Source organism: Lutjanus erythropterus, chromosome 11 (genome assembly GCF_056507025.1).
Source record: "Lutjanus erythropterus isolate fLutEry1 chromosome 11, fLutEry1.hap2, whole genome shotgun sequence".
Taxonomy (NCBI): domain Eukaryota; kingdom Metazoa; phylum Chordata; class Actinopteri; order Lutjaniformes; family Lutjanidae; genus Lutjanus; species Lutjanus erythropterus.
The window spans coordinates 23,280,940-23,301,379 of record NC_139327.1 but is presented as its reverse complement, the minus strand read 5'-3'; the positions used below and the strand labels follow the sequence as shown (position 1 = coordinate 23,301,379).

The following is a 20,440-nucleotide window of genomic DNA, read 5'->3' as shown; positions in this document are numbered from 1 at the left end:
CGTTTACATTAACAACGATCAATTCTTGGTCCATACCGTGTACTCTCTTCATTACATAACCACTCTAATAATACTGTCTGAGCTTATGTTGTGTACCAATACACATTTAATTGCATGACTGACTTATATTGCAGCCTGGGAAATCCTACAGCAGCAAAAACTAAAAAAAATAGTAGAAAGTCAGAAACCAAAATTAAACCAAGGTAACTGCAGACTGTCACTGAACGAAGATTATCTGACATGAAATACAAACTAGACCAGTCAGATGCAAAACAAGACATCTGTGACATCTGTGTCCACACGCCTGTGCATGTTTGATTTGAATCCAGCGCACGCATATCAGAAACCTGTTTATCTGCTTCCATTTATTAAATGACTCACCTTAATGTGAATCACATAATGAGGCCTTTTACAGGTAATGATAAAGTCCTTTCAGCCTCAGCCAGGCAGCATCTCATCTGTCAGCAAGTTGTTCAGTTCAATCAGTTATGCAGAGTGGTGCAGGTAAAAGCAGCCGGTTCAGTCCTGTTATTATTTGAGCCTTTGTTCCAGTTCTCCACCTACAGTCAGATGAGTCTGGCCTGTCACTGTGTCACGACTGTTCGCCACTTTCATCCATCTCTGCGTCTGCTGCCGCTGCGTTTTCCTGCTCCGGGTCACCAGGTAGGACGTCTGCAACCGTCTGGATGAGCTCCTCAATCTGCTCCTCTGATAACCGCTCCTCACTCTCTTCCACCATCTGAGCAAAAACAGAAAAGAAAGGCAATAAAGGCCATATTCACTGGTGTCTATTATTAAAAGTGGTTTGAACACTAAAGAATCTTTAAAAGAGAAACATTTAATTCCCGAGCATTCAAAAATGGTAACAAGTGACAGTAATAAGTGATGACCAGTCCTACCCTGTAAGCTGATCAGCTTTTTTTTTAATAGCTCTCAGTTGTCTGTCAATGTAAAGCTAAGCCCATAATCTGGAAAAAAAGCCCACTGCTCTGAAAATACACACTCTGGAGTTGGAGTTCAGTGACTGCCTGCCTTCTGCCTGCCAGACTCCATTAACATATTGCTCAATTTATAAATATAAACATCTACCCCTTCTAAAAGATTATTAATGATTTCTTGCGACTCATAAACAGACAATAACACATTTGGTGAACATTGTGCATTAATTTGAATTCTAATTAACATGAAATAGGGAAACAAAAAACGTTATTCCAACCCGAAACTGAGATTTCAAAAGAGAACATACTGGCTATAGTGTTGGTCTCAATTTCCTGTCATCTCTGATGACATATCATGAACTGATTTTATTAATTTATTTATTTATTTTTCTTGTTTTTCTGTTTTGTCTTGATTGGTTCGTTCTGATTCTTTTGTTCTGATTCAATGGGTCTTGCAACATTGTCAAGTTGTGCCCGTATACATTGGTCTCTAGTGAGGCTAGTCGCTAGGAAAAATCGAATCCCCTCTCCACCATCCTCACAGAAATTGGTTAGAGTCAATGTCAGACCAAAGATGAAAAAGTGAAGTGCAGTGTAATCAGTCCACAATGCCTGTGTGCTATCAGGCAAACAATGTCATTCACATAAACTTTTGCCTCACCTTAACTGTGTTATATCAAGTTATCTGCAGCTGTCAAAACAATCTCATCACATGGATTTTTCAAATTTTCATGCGACTGTAGATGTTCAAATTCCCAAAACAGATGGTGGAGGTGATCTGGGCCACATGTGACCAGAGGAGAGTTATTACAATACAAGAATTTTGAACCTCAATACAATACTAGTGTAAAAAAAAAACAACCTAGGCACAAAAAACACACAGTGCTAGTACAGAAAAGTCACTGAACACTGTCACATTTCAGGCAGGACAAAGAGACTGAACAGAGATCTTGAATCAGCATTTAAATCATTTTCTTTACAGTTTCTGTACTATAATTAACAGATATTGTTTGTTTTAAACATGTGGTATTGAACGAGTATTTAAGTATTGATACTTTTGACAGTTTTAGTAGTGTATATACATTGTGTCCTGGACCATACTGCAGGACCGCCTACTCAGCTGACATCCTGTAAGTACATGTGAAACAGCTGTCTGATTTCCATGTGGTTCACCATAATTTGTGGTGCAAATTATGCTTTGGGTTCTCTTTTTCCTGCCAATAATATTACAATATCCCCAGACACCCTTAAGAAAATAGTGCAGTTATGCGAGTTGATGAGTCAGGAGGAAGTTAATAAATTTTGCAAAAGGCTGTCCACAACAAATTCTTAATTATTTAAGTCTGCTTGTAAGTTTGGCAAATGTTACACATTAAATTATTTCTTACAACAGAGCGTTTTGTATTTGCAAATGGAAATGATGTAGCTTTGCATTTGTGTGACGATCCAGTCACGAGTGGTACCTCAAGATACATGGTAATGGCAGGTGTAAACAGGCCCTTAATGTGTGGCACACTGGTTAATTTCTACCACAGTAAATGTGTGAAGCGATGGCAGAAATGTACACCAAGAGTGAATAAGGGACAAAGAGAGATAAGCTAACATGTAGTGATAATAATAGGTGACACTCACAAGCTGAATTTCCACTGCTGTCTGTGGCCGGTGGTTCAGTAGCTGCAGTTTTTCTGCCCTGATGGGGAGAAAACTATCAATGAAGATATGTTGTACAGAACATAACATATATACAGTACACTATGTTTTTATCTAAAACAAAATACAGTGCATCTTATGTTATTTAACATCTATGCTTTGTGAGATCTCACTGACTTTGTGAGTTTGTGAGGCATCATGGTGGTGAGAAAGTCTTTGACGATCTCTGGACTCTGCCTGCTGCAGGGCGTCTTGGACAGGTATTTCAGCGTCTGAGTGGAAATGCAGAGGAAACACTGATGTAAAAGTGTCCATTTTGACACAACAGACACAGACAGAGCAGGTTTAAGTACAGTATAGAAGATTTATGCCCACCTCATACATGATGGTGTTGAGGTTCTGCTGCCCGGTGCTGTGTTTGTTTTTCCCGCTGTCCTTCCTCTGCTCCTTCAGGTCTGTCAGGAGTTTGAACACCTGAGAAACACACAGACAGAAAAATCTGAAGTGAAATTATTTTTTTTATCTTTCAACTGGTCGATACAAGGAGGTTTAATGGAAAACAGTGGGACGTTATACATTACTCACCTCATAGTTACTGAGCATTGCAGCGTTCGCGTTTTTCCTGAGAAGAAGAAAATATGTCATGTTTAAGCATAGACATTCATTCTAGACCTTTGGAAACTGTATATGTGACCAAATAATCTAAGCTTACTAGATCTGAGTGCTTTTGGCCAGATCTCATCCAGTGATCGGAGTTGACTCTGGTGTTACTGAGGTCATGAGGTGACACCTGAGCCACCTCCAAGTCACTGAATGAGGACTGTGAGATGTGGCTGAAAGCTTCAAGATGGAGTAATCGAGATGGCTGTGTGTGCTAATAAAACATATGTCCTGTTTCGATTTATTCAAAAATTTAGTGCAGTACATTTGGAAATAATGCATTTCTTCATCTAATCACTATTTTCATTATCAATTAATCATAAAAAAAAAAATATGGAAGGGCTACAGTGGATCAAAAAAGTGCTGTAAAAATGAAAAATCAGGCACTCTTCAACAGAGACATATGAAACAAACAGTTACTGTCCAGCTTACTAGTGATGGAAGTGCACGGCAGTCTAGAGACATCCAAAGCTCTCTGATTGTGTACATAAAAATCCTTTATTACCTCTCTAACTTGGATTAGCAAACACACTGCAACTCACAAAGTCTTCATCGAGGCATATTATAATTATAATGACATGTTATTATAATTTTTAATGAGAATTTTTCTAGAAAACAAACCAATACCTTTGACATTCATCATTAGTAAGCAAGACAGTCACTGTTTGTTTCATGATGATCACATAATAATTTGATCATTTGTTCAATTAAAGATTGGGTTAATGGTTTAATCTATAAAATATTTAAATTTTGATGTCACCTACCAATAAAATGACCCACAAATCCCACATTCGCAAAGCTGAAACCGACATTTTCTTTGCAAATGATTTTACTGATTTATTAATGATCACAAATGTAGCCAATTTACTTTCTGCCAATGACTAATTAATTAATCAACTGATTGCTACAGCACTGCCTTTTATTTAGGCGGTATGAACTTAGTTCAGTGACAAAGTTGAGTTCCAATGTTGCGTTTAAAGCAAAGTTGAGTGTATTATTAATAAAACCTTGTTTATATCATTAAAACACAACGCCATCGACAGAAAGGCTCAATGTTGTATTGACAGCTGTCTGATGAAATAAACCGATGACAACATCAGGTGTTTTAGCTAAGTTTTTGACCTTTATAATTGATCTTTATTATCTTGTCACGATTTAAAAACTGCTTAGAATTAGTTTTGTGATTGTAATCAGAGAGACGCGTGCCGTGGTGTTTCCCTCCGGTTCTACAGACAGATCAATAAATTAACCGCTAAATTCGACAGTGACGTAGTTAGTTGTAGTATATTTGGACACGTTATTTGGCTACAGTTGAAATACACAACCCATAGTTCAATGTGAAATGAATTAAACATCAGTTAAAAAAATTCTTACACTTCCATTTCGCTAGGCACCTAGGTTTGGTCCGTTGAAAAAAATGTCCGTGTGGAAAACATGGACCGCGTCAAACGTTCCGCCGGCAGAAAGCTGACTTTACTGTTATGAATTCTTCTTCTTCTTGTCATCGTTTTGGCAAACGCATTGTGTGTCATTTCCTTTTTGGCAACTTTTGACAGTAAGTCATTGCTTGTTAGTCTCACGTCTGACAATACCAAATGAAGGTTTACTGGTTCGCTGACCCCCGGAGGAGCAGAGAGCCAAGCACCACCGGTTATTTGATTTTTTATTTTATTTTATAAATTTAATTATTTATTTATTTATTATTTGTCGAAATGCTTCTGCGTGTTGACCAAATGCGGTTTTGTTGTAAGAACGAGTGCATTATTATTGACTTTAATTAATGTGTAACACAAGCCTTTTATTTTAATCTACTGTAAGTGTTTGGTTTTTTTTTTAGCAAGAATTATCACAAAGCTATATGCATGCATAAAACATGTGGCATATGAACAAAATTCTGCTCAGAGATGTTCCAGGTGACAGATTTTTAGTTAGTTGAGCTCAGAATTTGACCTCTGGCCTCTCATCCATACATTTACAAAAAAAAAGTTGAGAAGCTGTGTAAAACGTAAATAAAAATTCAATGCAATGATTTGCAGATCACTTTCAATCTGTATTCAAGTGAATACAGTACAAAGACAAGACATTTCATTTTCAAACTGATCAACTTTATTATCTTTCTACAACTTTACCAGTCTTTTGTTGTCCCCACGTTTGTGAAATGTGTTGCAGACTAATTCAGAATGAGCATATATTTACAAAAAACAACAAAGTTTATCACTTTGGACATTAAAGATCTTGTCTTTGCACTGTACTCAACTGAATACAAGTCTAAACTTTTTGCAAATCATTGCATTCTGATTTTATTTACGTTTTACACAGTACACAACTTTTTTGGAAATTGGTATTTGTACATTTATGCTGTTGATGGAATAAAAAACCCCACAAAATCCAAGTATACAAGAAATCGATTTATTGAATTCACTGCTCAAACTGTTTTTTTGTTTTTTTTGTTTTTTATAATGACCTAATTTAATCAGGTAAGATAATTTTGAAATCTCACTTCTCATTTTCAAGAGACCTTACCAGGACAGTGATATCAACACAGTGACATTATTACAGAATATTGCAGTATCAAACATTATAAAATTGGTTGTAAAATGTAATACATGTATTATATATGAAAAAACAACAAGACAAGATCAAACTCTTACAGGTGATTTTCCTAAAAACAGCTCAAAACCAAATAAAAAGGCAGAAATTACAACAGGACTGATACTGATTTTTTAAAGCTGATACTGATATTTCTAAACCAGACACTTTACACCACAGGGCTCCCTGGTGGACAAACTATAATATTGAGACACTTCTTCATCGGTGCAAACATACTGTATCTTCAGCTTTTCTGCACTGCAATTTCTTGTCACATATCTGATGACATGCAACTTAAGATGATCAATGACAATGAGCAAGCACAGGAAACAAAACAACACAAATAACATTTACAGACTGCTTTTAGAACAATGATTTGACAGTTGAAGGAGAAAGATAAAAAATGCATTAAAAATGAGGATTTAACGATACAAATATGTGATTAAAATGAATAATGATAACGCACACTTCCCTTTATACAAAAACTGGTTATGGTCGCTTAAAACAATGAATTCCTGACATTTTGCATAAAATCTTTCCACTAAGCCCTGAGCTCATTAGGTGTTTAAGAACAAAAGTATCCTAAAGAGCCATAAGTGACTTTGTTGCTCTTTGCTGAAACTGCTCTCACTCCATTGTTTGTGAGGAGTCATCTGTGTCCATTCAATCAATGTCCATTGAGACAGGTTCCTCTTTCACAGAGAGGAATTCAAAGAACGCCTTCAAACTCTCATCACTTGTGACCACAGAACTGTACACTGCATTTTTAAATGCTGTGAGATTTCTGCTCTCAACCAGTTTCTTTAAACCGGTCATCAAGTTTTGGTGTCCCCCATAACTGCAAGCCAGGTATTTCTTCAACACATCAAACCTTCCTCTTTCCACTAACTGGACAATGATGTGTTCGATGATGTCGGACAAATGATGGCCATACTCTATGACACTCTGTTGTGCACCCTTTGCATTTTGGTAGGTATATCCCCCAGTATGCATTGCAACAACATTGCAGTGCTCATCAAAGACTGGAGAGCCAGAGGAGCCAAAATAAAAACAAGACTCATAAGTTAGAACCCGTTTCAGTTGTTTAATGGATTCTGCCACATCCTCAAAGAAACGAGGAGTAAGCAACTGAACATGCCCTGGACTTTCAATGTATTCACTACTGTTCTCTGTAACATCCTCTGGATTTTCATAGCGATGCCTATCCACAACCTGGTCACGGTCTTCAGTCGGAACAATCAAGCACGGATCTATTTTTTTCACACCACCATCAGGATGCCCAATAATGCAAATTGCACCACTTTGTGGAAGGCATCCAAAGTTTTTTAACAGAGGATGAGGCAATTCCTGATCGACACCAAGCCTCAACAAAGCCCAGTCATACGTATGCCCTGACTCATCATAACAATATGCAAAGCCAGTGACCTCTTCCACTTCTGCTCCTGAATCAATCTGGCCTAGACTTTCAAAAGAGAAATGGACGGTGACCTTCTCATTAAGTTGCCCTGTACTCTCATTATAAATGTTTTTAACCACGTGGCCATTTGTGAGGACAAAGTTGTCAAAGAGGAGAAAGCCAGTTCCCTCTGATCTCTCATTTATTCTCACATGGCAAACAGAATCACTGAGAATCATCAGTTTCTTCATCGTTTTCACTTCCCTGCAAGTCTGAGCATTCTTTCCAAATTCCACACGGAAGAGATTCTGGATACGAGAAGGCTTAGAAACTGACTGCGGGTTCCTTCCTTTCACCGCACCTTTAAACTGTGAGGACAGTTGATGGTGCATCTTTTGTGAACCAGGTATTTCACAAATTTTTTCTGCTGCCATATTACTATCTAGCTTTGGTTTCTCTGTTGGTGTGTCGTCATTCTTTGACTCAGGTCTGACAGACTGCTGTGGAGAGTCTTGGTTTCCATCAGAGTCAGATCTTGGAGATTCATTTTGAGTCATGTAGGCATCATCAAGACTGCCAGGCTGACTTTCTGGTGGAGTGGCCCTACTGAGCAGTATGATCTTGAAAGTTTTACCATCAAGATCATCAACGAGATTGGACATTTCTGTGGTTACGTCAGTCTCTGTGTCAGAGAGCGCACAGGTCTTTTTGAATACAGTATTCAAGAAACGACCATCTCTTTTCAAAGCGTGCTTCACTTTTTCCCCTTCGTATGCATAAACTATAATTGAAGCAATGTTTTTTTTAATTTCTGGATTCATCATGATATTTTTTATATTTTCACCTCCCCTTGTCAGTAAATGAAACATCACAGGCTTGGCAGATGGCCTCTTTCTTTGGGGATGAACAACGCCATAATTTTCATTACTTTTTTTGTCTACAGGTTTAACGTACCTAACAGTAAGACGTTTATTCTTAATTAAGCTGCAGGGAAAGTGTGAACTGATAGCTTTCCCATCTCTTATGATAACAAGCTCTCTGTTCTTGTTTTTTGCTGCTAAATCTCTGAACTGTGCACTTCTCTTCAGCGAGTCTTTGACAGTTCCAGCTTCATTGCAGGTCAGGTTTGTGTATTTCTTGTCACTTGAGCACCACTCGAAAGAATGGGTTGCATGTGGCTCCTTTCCCTAGGAATGGAGCCCAATTAATTATAAAATACAATAACACCATTATTTTTCATTACACAAACACCAGTCTGAAATCATCCATCGATCCAGTAGCTTCACCTGTTCATCCAGAGATTGGCTGTATGGCATGGTGCCCCCTGAAGTGGTCTGCAGTATATCACAGGGCTGACACACAGAGACAACAGAGACAACACTTAATCTTGTTATATTATCTCAAAAACATGGCTGAAGTGAAATGAAAACACATACTAAAAATTAGTCACATGTTTACGTTTAGTTTTATGTTCTTTTTCACCACTTTTTCCTTCCTGTAAAAGTATACTGTATACTGCTTGGAATTATGTCAGTGTAATGATAATACTGGTTATTTGAAGATATTAAATAAAGGTTTAAAAAAAATCAGATTGACTGCTTTCCCAAACCTGCTGCATATTCAGTCTGACAATGTTATGCACCATTCTGCCAGTTTCCACACTGAACTATACAATTCCTCAAAACAATGTGCAACAGGCTTTGAGATACATTTTCTCTCACTTGCTGGGTGTGTTACAGGTAGTATTGGGCACGTTACTTTGAAAAAGTAATTAGTTATAGTTACTAGTTACTTCTCCCAAAAAGTAACTGAGTTAGTAACTGAGTTACTCCACTATAAAAGTAATTAGTTAGTTAATCCAGCTTTTGCTGCTTGGACGGCGTGGCTCTGTGTCCTTCTTTGTTAACAGCACCTGGCCTGCTATCATCATTACCGGTGTCAACAGTGTTTTTGGCCACTAGTTTAGTAGAAGCGTGTGCCGTCGAGAGGTGCTTCATTAAATTGGAGTTGCTTAAACCGGACGTGGACAAACTCTTTGCTCTGGGACATAATGTACACTCAACATGTACATTTTTACCTTTTACCTCGATGAGGTTAAAGTAGTGCCTGTATTTCCACCTCGAAAACGCCCTCTTTCCACGTGACTCCGGACTCGCCATCTCTGATAGTTTGTGTGTGTGTGCGTGTGTGTGTGTGTGCTGCTATGTGCTGGGTTTGTGTGTAAACACCCGCCCACCTGATGTCTCTGGTTGGCTTAACATGAAATCTTACTCTACCTTAGCCAATCATCATTACTTAGGCGGTTATCTCGCCCCTCCCCTCCCCTCCCCCCCTCCCCAAAGGGCAAAAAAACACGCACATTTGCAGCTCCTGTGTCTGTGTGCGCCAAGTCAGATGACAGCAACGGCGTTGTAACGATAGAAAACGTAATTAGTTAGATTACCCGTTAGTGAAAAAAGTATCGCCGAACATATGTCTATGTCATATATACATGTCTATGTTCACGAACGTTCAGAAAACCCGCCAGTTAAAACTTCCGCCAGTGTTCTTCTTCTTCGTCTTCTTCCTGGGTTTATCGGCAGCTTGCATCCAGTCTGGCGCACTACTGCCACCTTGTGGGTTTACCGCCGCTCACCGTCACTTCACAGTCGTTTTATCTAGTCCCGTCATCCTCAAAAAGTTGAACAGCCACTTCCTCCCTTGACAGCTGTCAGCACACTCAGTTATGCCTTTGACATTCCTCTCCACCCGTCCTATTTTCTAGTTGTGCCAACATGTCTTTTCTCTCCTGCGTAAACTTTCTGCATACTACTTATTTCTATTTTTCACTGCCTCCTTACACTTATCATCCCAACATGGCACTATTTAATTCTTTATACTTCCTTTGCTTTTAGGAATGGTGTCTAATGTAGCTGATATAATGCCCTGCTTTATATTGCTGTCTAGCGATTCCATGTCCATTTCTTCATTAATCTGACTTCAATACCTATCAGTTTCTTCCAGGAACCTATCCCAATTAGTTACTTCCACCCCTGGAAATGTATAGGTAATGACAAACTCTACAAGGACATCATTTGAGGCAAATAAAATAAAATGGTGGAAACACTGATCATCAGGTCCAATTTTAAATCTGCTGATGACACACCAAAAATATACTATTATCACATTATTCTCGTTTTTTTTTAACTGCCTTTATTTACAAAAAGGAGGTACAAAAGGATATAACAAGGTACAAATGTTGAAAAAAAAAGAAAAAAAGAACATGCAATAGTAATTACATGTACATGCAATAGGGATTCATTCATTGGTCCATTAGTCCAAGAGTTCGGATAAAAATAAATAAAAAGTTCAAATAAAATTTCTTCTAAACCATTTAAAGTAGTTATAGCTTTTTTTTTGTTCGTCACGTTCAATTAAGGTGCAAAAAACAGGTTTTGGAAACGGACCATTTTGATTTGAGGATGTGGACCAAGAATAAGGCTGAAATATATAGTTCATATCACTAGTCAACCCCTCAAACACACAATACAACCTCACATCGAATACATTTATCTCTACCCATTTTTTAAACTGATAAAGATTTGCATATCTTTCCAAAATGCATTTGAATGATCACAGTGAAAAAGCAAATGAAATATTGTTTCTCTGTCTTAAAAACAAACGATAGAAAAGATAAAAAGAAACAATAGAGGAGCAGTAGGATTTTGCTGCAGGAGCTTTAACGCTGTCCAAAGCTCCGCTGATGTGACCACAACGGCAGTTTGTAGCTGCCACACCAGGTACGCATTACGTCAGGCGAAATGAAGCGTCAAACGTCTTCAGTGACGTCTTTCGGAGCGGATTTAAGCTGCCTCGTTCTCGACCACGCTATTAAAACGCTCCACTAGAGTTCAGTGTCGGTTGGAAGCCAGCGACCGCCTCTAGTGAAACATTTCATCAGACAAAACGGTTACAGACACCCGTCGTCGACAGCAATGGCCGGCACAGAGGTAAGGTTTGATGTTACATTCAGGAATCCAGACTACCGGCGTTCACGTGTTGTTATTTTAGCAGCCAGCTGGAGGCTAAAGCGAGCTGTCAAACTCTCTTCACCTCGTCTTCGTCCACTCCGCTAACGGTCAATATTGTAGTATGACTGTTAGCTTAAATATGTTGTTAGCTAACGTGGATGTATTACTGTTCTTTTGTTTGCTTTTCTCGCCAGGGAAGTAAACTTTGGGGAGGTCGTTTCGTGGGAGACACTGACTCCATCATGGAGAAGTTTAACGCATCCATCGCTTACGACCAGAGGATGTGGGATGCTGATGTCCGAGGGAGCAAAGCTTACGTGAAAGCTCTGGAGAGGGCAAAGCTGGTCACCACAGAGGAGATGGAGCAGATTTTGCAAGGGCTGGATCAGGTGAACACACGCTAACACACACGTGCACAGAGAGCAACACTCAGGCTCAGGGATAAGAGACTAACTTTAAATGCCAGAAAGAGATAGGCACCTTTTTTTTTACATTGTATTTGGGACTGTCTGCTCATTCAGCCCTTTTGGAGTAAATTTATTACACACATACTGATGTGTCTAAGAACTGGGCTGGGTAAGACACTGCCACTGTCTCCAATAAATGTGTTTACTGGGAGAGAGATTACAGGTACATAACATGTGAAGAGAAGAATTCTCATTTTTTATGGCTGGAGTCATTGGAAATCAACTAAACCCCCAGAAATTAAAGAATGGCTCAATTATATGCTAAAAATTGCTCATACAAATCCATGCTGACTAGGATGACTGACAAAAACCATGCCAAGTTACCGATCTTGTGGGGATTTTTGGAATTATATGACACTGCCTGAAAACCCTGAAATATTATTCTGGTTTTTGTCTTGCCCTGCAGGTTGTTACCTTTTTATTTATCCATCTAGATTTTTTGGGGGGGTGAGTTGCAGTGTTTTGGAAAGAACAGTCATAGAGATGTTCTAGCTGGTTATGAAACAGTTTATTACTGATGCCTCCATATGACCTGCATAACAGTGAGTCGTATGTTAGACAGTTAAAAAGAAGCAGGAGGAGGTTATTATTCAGATCATTTTGTTTTCGACATTATACTTTGTGGTTATTACAGAGGGAACATGACCGCTTTTGTCCACAGGGGCCTCCAAAATCAAGATATGATTTAAGTCCTTGAAAATTCCTTGAAGATCAAATGACGAGGTTCATAGAAGGAAATTTAAATTCAGAAGTTCATGTGCATGTACTACATTAAAGCAGATGTGAATGTCAGTATATGTAGTGAAACTGTGGAATTCTCTGGACAGTGATTTACCATGTTGTACAAATGGGTAAGCAATATTGAATTTTGTGATCTGTGAAAAGGAAAATGACCCTCTGTATTTATGTAATGTTATTAAGAAAGGGGCAGATTATATTCTTTACTTATTTTTGCTCCTTTTTCAGTCATGGAATGTAGACAAGTAGTTTGTGTTTGTGTTGGGTGTTTTATAAACTGTTCTGTAAAGTGGTGTCTGAAAAACCACTCTGAAATGTACGTAATAAATGAAATTAAACTAAACTAAAAAACTAGTTTACTATTGAGTGGCTGGTTAATTTTCAACCCTGTTGTTAATAGATGACAGCTGAAAATGTGCTATTGGGCAGAATTCCTCTCTGTATTCTGTTGACTGTGTGGTGAACAATACTACCATCATGTGACAGATGTCACCTGCCAAACAGCTCCAGTAATTCTTTAACAAACACAGTCAGGTCACGGTTCCCTCTCAACACAGATGTTTTGATTTGTCATTGCAAGCAACAGCAGGGAACTCATACAATACAGGAACATAAATGATCTTTAGAATTTGTTGTAAATATCTACATTGGTGGCTAATTTAGCCTAGAATTCAGTGGCCTCATATATGCTACATACAACTGTTTGCAAGTAGCTGTTTATATGTGTGTTTATAGCAAAACAAAACTATTTTATTGAAATATGTATTGATACAGTCTTTTTTTTTTATCATCCAGATTTCTGAAGAGTGGTCCAAAGGTGCTTTTGTGATCAAACCTGGAGATGAAGACATTCATACTGCCAATGAACGCAGGCTAAAGGTGAGGTAGAGCTTGTCTGATCCTCAAAACTCTGCAGGAGTTAGTTAAATTGTATTTCACATAACAGCGTGCATGGGAATAAGTGACAAAATATTAGTTTTATGTATATTTCCCATTTGCCCGCTGGCAGAGGCAAGCGTCTATAGGTAGGTAGTGGAGAGACAGACAACAGTAGTTATTATATTTTGATTTTTTGATAAAAAATATTCCCAGGGTTATATCTGGCTGTGAAGAGAGATGATGAAAGATATTTTAGACATTTTATTTCCTTTGCTGCCTGTATTTTCAGGAGCTGATTGATGCACCTGCAGGGAAACTGCACACCGGCAGGAGCAGAAATGACCAGGTTTGTCTTCACAGTATTAAAACTGTAACCACTGAATTTTTACCTGGAGTTGCAGCGTACTGTATGAAGAAAGACTAGCTGATAAAGTGTCATGGAACTGTGCTGTGTGTGTGTTTGGGTTGACCAGGTTGTGACTGACATGAGGCTATGGTTGCGAGATGCCATCTCCACTCTGATGAACACTACCCTCCAGCTGATATCCACCATAGTTGAGCGGGCAGCAGCGTGAGACAAAGACACACTGGTGCACACAAACACACGCATGTCTACTTGTAACTGTGATTTTTCAAAATTGCCCTGTGGTTTCTTTTTTCACATCTTTTTCCAACCTCAGAGAAATCGATGTCCTGTTTCCTGGTTACACCCACATGCAGCGAGCTCAGCCAATCAGATGGAGCCACTGGATCTTAAGGTGACCTTTACAAAGTGAAACCTACACTGCAGGTCTTACACTTTGATGTGTTGTTCATGTCAGTCTTGTGCTTCTCTTCCCCCACTCAAACCTTCAGTCATGCTGTTGCTCTGAGCAGAGATGTAGACCAGCTTCAGGAGATCAAGAAAAGAGTAAATATTTTACCTCTCGGCAGGTACAGTGCAACCACACGCTCAGTGCCTCACACTGATTTACAACCACAGATCTGATCAATTATTAGAAGAATTCTTTGTCGTTTACAGTGGTGCCATCGCTGGGACACCATTTGACATTGACAGGGAGCTGCTGCGGAAAGGTTAGGCTAAAAATGACCGTATTGCTACTGTCCTGTCAGAAGTGTTTGGGAGCATATTTGTTAAAGCTGTCTTTCACTAGGGTTGTTCCAGAACCGATGCCATTATGTTTTAAATACTGCCTAAAATGCTGGATCCATATCTGCGACTACACAAGTCTTTGCACTGATACCACATAATTTATTAGCCTAGCATCAGTAGAGGAGAGAAATGCCAGCTTTACTTCAGCATAAGATTGTTTTGCCAAGTGTGTGTTATTGTAGCTGCTTGTGGTAACAGAAGAGCTTTGGCGTCTGTGTCAGAAAGATTAATAATCCAGTGGATTGTGTATTTCCCCATCGGAGTTTCTCTAGGAGTTGCTGATGCCTCATTGGAGCGAAAGCAAAACCTGCAAGCCTGAGTGACACACTCAGACACATGCTTGCTTGAAGTTGGTGTTAGCAACAGATTCCAAGAGTACGATAAAGAGAAGACAGACAGTCTACAATGAGACAGAGCACCAGACAATGTCACGAACAGCCATAAACTTTGTAGATCTTCTGGCTAATGTTAGCCAGCAGCAGATTGCTGCTACTACCGAGATTCCATGATCTCACGAGATCGCGCTTCCCCATTCATAATCTGAATACAGAAAATATAATAAAGCCTGGCTGTAACCTGGAGGACTTTGGAGAAAATGTAAAATAGTATTTAATGAATATTTAATAGTCAGTGTTTTATTATGAACATCCAATTATTATTATTATTATTATTATTATTATTATTATCATTATTATTATTATTATTGTTTAAAAAAAAATCAGAAAACAGAATCGGCCAAGAAAATTGAAATTGCTATATCTCCAGTAGAAAATCTCTGTTATGAGAAGCTGTTATTTCAATCTTTCCTGATTTGGCTTGTTTTTGTGGGGATTTGCAGTAAAACCCAGAGGTGACTTTTTGAGACTGTGAACCCAAGAGGATTGAGAGGTTTTTTTTTTTTGGTTTTTTTTTACACACTGGTATCAGATCAGTACTCAGTATCAGCTGATATACAAAGTTGAGGTAAATTATATCGGAACATCTCTGTCTTTCACCTGTGTGTTGTTTATTTTTAAAATATGTATTTTTAGAAACTGAAACTATCATTTCTCCTCATCTGGATCTGTAGAGTTGGATTTTGATGCCATCAGTCTAAACAGCATGGACGCCACGGGCCAAAGGGACTTTGTTGGTACGTAAACAGCGCTCTACATCTCATCTCATCTCATCTCATCTCAGCTACATAAATGGAAATGAGCAATACATTCTTATTTGTGCTGGTGTGAAAACTGTCAGTTGGACCCTGGTGTAGACCAAACAACCAGACTGAGACTGTTTGAAAAGGTGGGATTCAGTCCTGTTCCCAGCTGACTCCGGTGCAGTGTGAAAACAAACAAATCAACCACACAATGTTATGACAGAAGATATGTGATTTTAGAATGATTTCAAAAGCTAGACTGCTAATAAATCAATCTGATGATTTTGAAATTTGAAATCAACGTGTGCACAGAAGTGTGGATTTCCCAGATGAATTGGGCAGAAGCTGTCAAAACTGCTATGTTTGTATTCTACTCTGTGTACTTTGTTAGTCCATCAAAAAAGTGTGTGATCCTACATTAATCCCCAAATCATTCGCATACAAGACGCCTCCTTTTCGTCCTGTCTCTACCTGTTAGTCATGATTCATAACATGCAATCTAATAATACTAACAATGCTTATAAACAGTAACTTCTTTGTGAGCGCTCTGTGATACAAAATAACATAAATATACACATTGGAAGCATTAAAGTGCTGCATAAGCTTCTGTCATCCCTGACTTTGATTCCCTCCGTGGGTCCTGATGATGCAGAATGACAATCGCCAAAATTGTCCAATCGGTTAGTTACCCGTCAGTCTGTAGAACTCAGTGTGAGCACAAACTGGACCAGAGGTAAAATGCAACGATGAATCATTTTTGCCTCCTGTCTCGGCCAAATTAACTGAACTACAGATGTGAAAACACACAAATTCTTTTCGTGTGTGTGTGTGTGTGTGTGTGTGTGTGTGTGTGTGTGTGTGTGTGTGTGTTTCCCCAGTGGAGTTCTTGTTCTGGGCTTCGCTGTGTTTGACTCATCTCAGTAAGATGGCTGAGGATCTGATGCTGTACAGTACTAAAGAGTTCTCCTTCATCACACTCTCTGATGCCTACAGGTCAGTTTTGGTTTTATTATCTGATCCTGAATTACATTTTGCACGTGTTCCTAACACTGCACATATTTGGATTAAGTCATGATGATATGGTTCTTTTAAACTGGTTTGACTGGTTTAGAGTGTTGCAAACATGTCTTATTTAAAACTCATTAGACCTGTGTCTTTGTTTAAGGATTTGATAGTTGATGGACTTGAACATCTTACTTGAGAACAAAAATTTTGCATGTTTAAAACTTAAGGCGGTTCTTTACACTAAATGGAATATATTGCAATTCATGTTTTGTATGGTGGTTTTAATGCATTGATATTTATTTAAACATGATACTGGTGTTTCTGTACTAAAAAAAGTACAAAATACATAAATTAAAAATGATGTATTATATAAATGATCTGATTCAGATAAGTGATTCAATATGCAGCCCATGCATTCCAACTCCAGCAACTTTTTTTCCTGCCTCCATACATAACAAGCACACAATACCATTAACCATAGCTATTAAATGAGCTAACAATAATCTCTTGTTGAGCAGCATGGAGAGATGTTTTTCTGCTGTGAACAGCCAGGCAATTGCGCAGTGGAGAATTTATGCTGCACATCTGTCTCCTGTATGCCCCTGGCAAGAGGGCTGCAGTAAAAACTTATTGTTATATAGTGTGTGACGTCAAAGTGTAATGAAAACATAAGTTTAAATCATTTCTGTTGTTGTTGTCATTGTTACTGCTGTCAACTGTTGCACATCATGAAGCTCAGTCATTTATTGTGTTGTTGAAACATGTTTACTTCCACTTCCACCACTCTTTTGTATTAACCTTCTTCCTTCTCACTTGCACTTGTGTCTGTATGTGTGTGTGTAGCACAGGCAGCAGTCTGATGCCCCAGAAGAAGAACGCCGACAGTCTGGAGCTGATCAGGAGTAAAGCAGGTCGTGTCTTTGGCAGAGTAAGCCCTCTTATTAAAGATATAATTATAAAGGTTTCACTGCTCCTGTCATCTCTGGAAGGTTTCCTCCGGAAAAGCAGCACCCTCATGTGACATTAATCTATCATTAGATTTTCTCAGAATTAAATGTTGCACCTTAGTGTTTAACTATAAAGCTTTTTACCATTCAGAAGCAGAGCAGCACATTCAGATTGTGATTTGACACACTTTACTAGTGACTAGTTGACTACTTGCAGTTATTTTGTTAAACTCAACTTGACTTTGTCTGTATTAAGTGTGCAGGGTTCATGATGACACTCAAGGGCCTGCCAAGCACCTACAACAAAGACCTGCAGGTATCAAAGTTTCACTTTCACTTCCTGGGAAGGACTTTTTTCCTGGATGTTTCCTCTTTAATGTTTTTGTCATGTTGTTATTCTTCTTCAGGAGGATAAAGAGGCCATGTTTGACTGCTATGATACAGTTCATGCTGTGCTGCAAGTGACAACTGGAGTCATGTCAACTCTTAAGGTGAGAAGTCACTGCCACTGTTAAGGATTCTGAAAGAATAAAAAGATGGTTTGATCTCTTGGGTACAGTGTGGTTGCAGATTAAATTTTTAAGCTCTGAAAGGCTGAAAAGGTGTTTGCCTTCATTTTGCATACAAACCTTGATCTCTTTATTTTTGCTATATCAATTAACCAGTTAAAAATTATTTAGTTTAATTTCCTACAGAATTTATAGAACTTTGTAACTTTCAAAAGCTTATTAGATGAAATTCAACAATTAAACTGATTCGCTTTGTCTGTAGATGTGTAACATTGACTGAACAGACTATTAACAGATTTTTTAAATAGTTAATTTCTTGAATTTTAACTAATAAACAGTTGAAATGTTACAAATACCCTGTAAATTCTGTAGGCAAACTATCCAGATTAAGTGTACCTGCAATTTTAAATAACCCTTAAAAGAGAAGAAAGTTTCAATGAGTTGACTGATTTTGATTCAGTTACTGTCAGGCCTATACAACCTGAACAGAGATGTAAAATTCTTCCAAAGTTTAACGATAGAATTTCCTCACATGCATCTTAGTGAAAATGAAAAGCTGCAGTTTTTCATGTTCTGGGTTTTTTCTGTGCTTCAATGTTTTTCTCTGTGTTTCAGATAAACCAGAGTGTGATGGAAGCGGCCCTCAGTCCTGACATGTTGGCTACTGACTTGGCCTACTACCTTGTGAGGAAGGGGGTGAGTCATGTTTAGGTATATTTCCATCCAAATGTGAATTACAGGAATATTTTCAAAAAGTCATTGTAAATTTATTAATGTATAATGATTTATTAACATGAAATCATCTGCGTCAGCTGTCCACACACTCATAATGTACCATTTCTGTCTGGTTCAAGTTTTGTTCTTTTTTAAAAATTCTTTCTTATTTCTATTTCTTGGCTTGCATCTGTCTTGACATTATTTTGAATTTCAGTTGACTCCATTTGACAGGAACCACTGAGAACAGGAAACAGATGAATGGAAAAATCTTTATATGTGACAGAGCTAAATCAAGACAATATCAAATGTACTTTTATGGTTTTACATGTACTTGTGTTTTACAGTTTAACCCTGTGTTTCTCTGTGTTGCAGTTGCCATTTAGAGAGGCCCATGGTATCTCTGGTAAAGCTGTGTTCACAGCTGAATCCAAAAATGTCGCCTTGAATCAACTCACTTTGGAAGACCTTAGTGCAATTAGGTGATGCTCATCTTCTCACTCACATCCCTGAAACAACTTTAGCTTCTCCTCCAGCCAGTTCACCTTGTGATTTCTTCTCTTTCTCTTCTCTGTCTCTGTTGTGTCATTTCAGCCCTCTGTTTGAAAGTGACGTCACCTCAGTGTGGGACTACAGGAGCAGTGTGGAGCAGTATAGCGCTCCTGGAGGCACAGCTAAGAGTAGCGTTGCTGCACAGGTGGAACACCTGAGGAACTGGCAAAAGAAATACGCACAGTGACTTCGACCAAATTTCACCTTAAACATTTGAATCAGGTTTTCTGACAGTTTTTAGATTAGTACCGTATGAAAAACTGGGATCAAAGTGTCTTTTTATGACTTGAAAACCATGTTGCCTTCAAAATTTCTTCGTCCTCTTTTTAAGCACTTACGACTTGTCAGTAGGTTGGTTTGTAACCAAGGGATGTTACAAGGGACACACATGTTACATTGGACCTGTAATATAGGTGGCTGAATAAATAAATGTTACTCAAACCGTGATTACAGTCTCCTCCATTATCCAAACTTTCCCTGATAGTTCGGACTATTTAAAGTGGGGTTGAATGAGTTACTTATTGATAGTCAGTGTGAAGTCAGTAAGAAACTGAGAGGGGCATCAGCATGGAAGCTGAGCAACGCACTGCTGCAGCAAAATGTATTTTAGCCGATTAAAAAAAAACAACAACTATATCAATTTAAGTGTTTGATAAATTCAGAATATTTTCATCGCTTTATCTTGCTGTCAGACAGCCTTTTTTGACAAGAGACAACCATACTCCTGTGGCAAAATCAGTAAAATTACGTCACAGAACACAGGTGTTGCCTCGATCTGTTGTCTTATTGTGACTTCAGTGAATTTGAACTGACCGTTTAAAACATCAAAGTCACACAATAACACAAGCAAATCAATCAAGGCAGCAGTAAACAAGAATCTCCTGTTTTCTACAAGGTAAAAGTATTGTTTTCACCAATGGAGTTTGGTTGTTTGGAGAGTGATATTTGGCTTATATAACTGCAGTTTCCAGTTGGAAAAGGCTGTCTGGCACCAAAGTAAAGTATTTAAGATATTATATTCTAAATTCTGCTGACCTTGTCCACAGCATTGCTGAGATTCCTGCACCAGCATTCCTCTCTGCTTCTCCAAACTGG

At 38.4% G+C, this 20,440-nt stretch overlaps 3 protein-coding genes across 4 annotated transcripts; 1 reads left to right on the top strand and 2 right to left on the bottom strand.

Moving 5' to 3' along the window:
* Positions 1-346: 346 nt before the first annotated feature.
* On the bottom strand, positions 347-4,767 carry crcp (calcitonin gene-related peptide-receptor component protein). 2 transcript variants are annotated; one of them, XM_084729709.1, is made up of 6 exons: positions 4,623-4,767; positions 3,174-3,210; positions 2,964-3,062; positions 2,766-2,860; positions 2,571-2,628; positions 347-739 (listed from the first exon to the last, which is right to left on the bottom strand). In XM_084729709.1, exons 1-6 carry the CDS (start codon positions 4,628-4,630, stop codon positions 593-595), a joined length of 444 nt encoding a protein of 147 aa, XP_084585835.1. In that variant the 5' UTR covers positions 4,631-4,767; the 3' UTR covers positions 347-592. The 2 variants fall into 2 exon arrangements, with proteins under 2 accessions (XP_084585835.1, XP_084585836.1); XM_084729710.1 differs by lacking the exon at positions 4,623-4,767 and adding an exon at positions 3,301-3,480.
* Positions 4,768-5,635: 868 nt separating this feature from the next.
* LOC146319112 (serine protease FAM111A-like) lies at positions 5,636-8,709 on the bottom strand. The gene is made up of 2 exons (XM_084729708.1): positions 8,520-8,709; positions 5,636-8,420 (listed from the first exon to the last, which is right to left on the bottom strand). Exons 1-2 carry the CDS (start codon positions 8,547-8,549, stop codon positions 6,501-6,503), a joined length of 1,950 nt encoding a protein of 649 aa, XP_084585834.1. The 5' UTR covers positions 8,550-8,709; the 3' UTR covers positions 5,636-6,500.
* Positions 8,710-11,086: 2,377 nt separating this feature from the next.
* On the top strand, positions 11,087-19,792 carry asl (argininosuccinate lyase). The gene is made up of 16 exons (XM_084729706.1): positions 11,087-11,222; positions 11,438-11,632; positions 13,244-13,327; positions 13,617-13,673; positions 13,801-13,898; positions 14,008-14,085; positions 14,183-14,260; positions 14,349-14,401; positions 15,550-15,612; positions 16,497-16,611; positions 17,467-17,551; positions 17,827-17,886; positions 17,978-18,061; positions 18,695-18,775; positions 19,169-19,275; positions 19,388-19,792. Exons 1-16 carry the CDS (start codon positions 11,208-11,210, stop codon positions 19,530-19,532), a joined length of 1,398 nt encoding a protein of 465 aa, XP_084585832.1. The 5' UTR covers positions 11,087-11,207; the 3' UTR covers positions 19,533-19,792.
* The last annotated feature ends 648 nt before the right edge of the window (positions 19,793-20,440 follow it).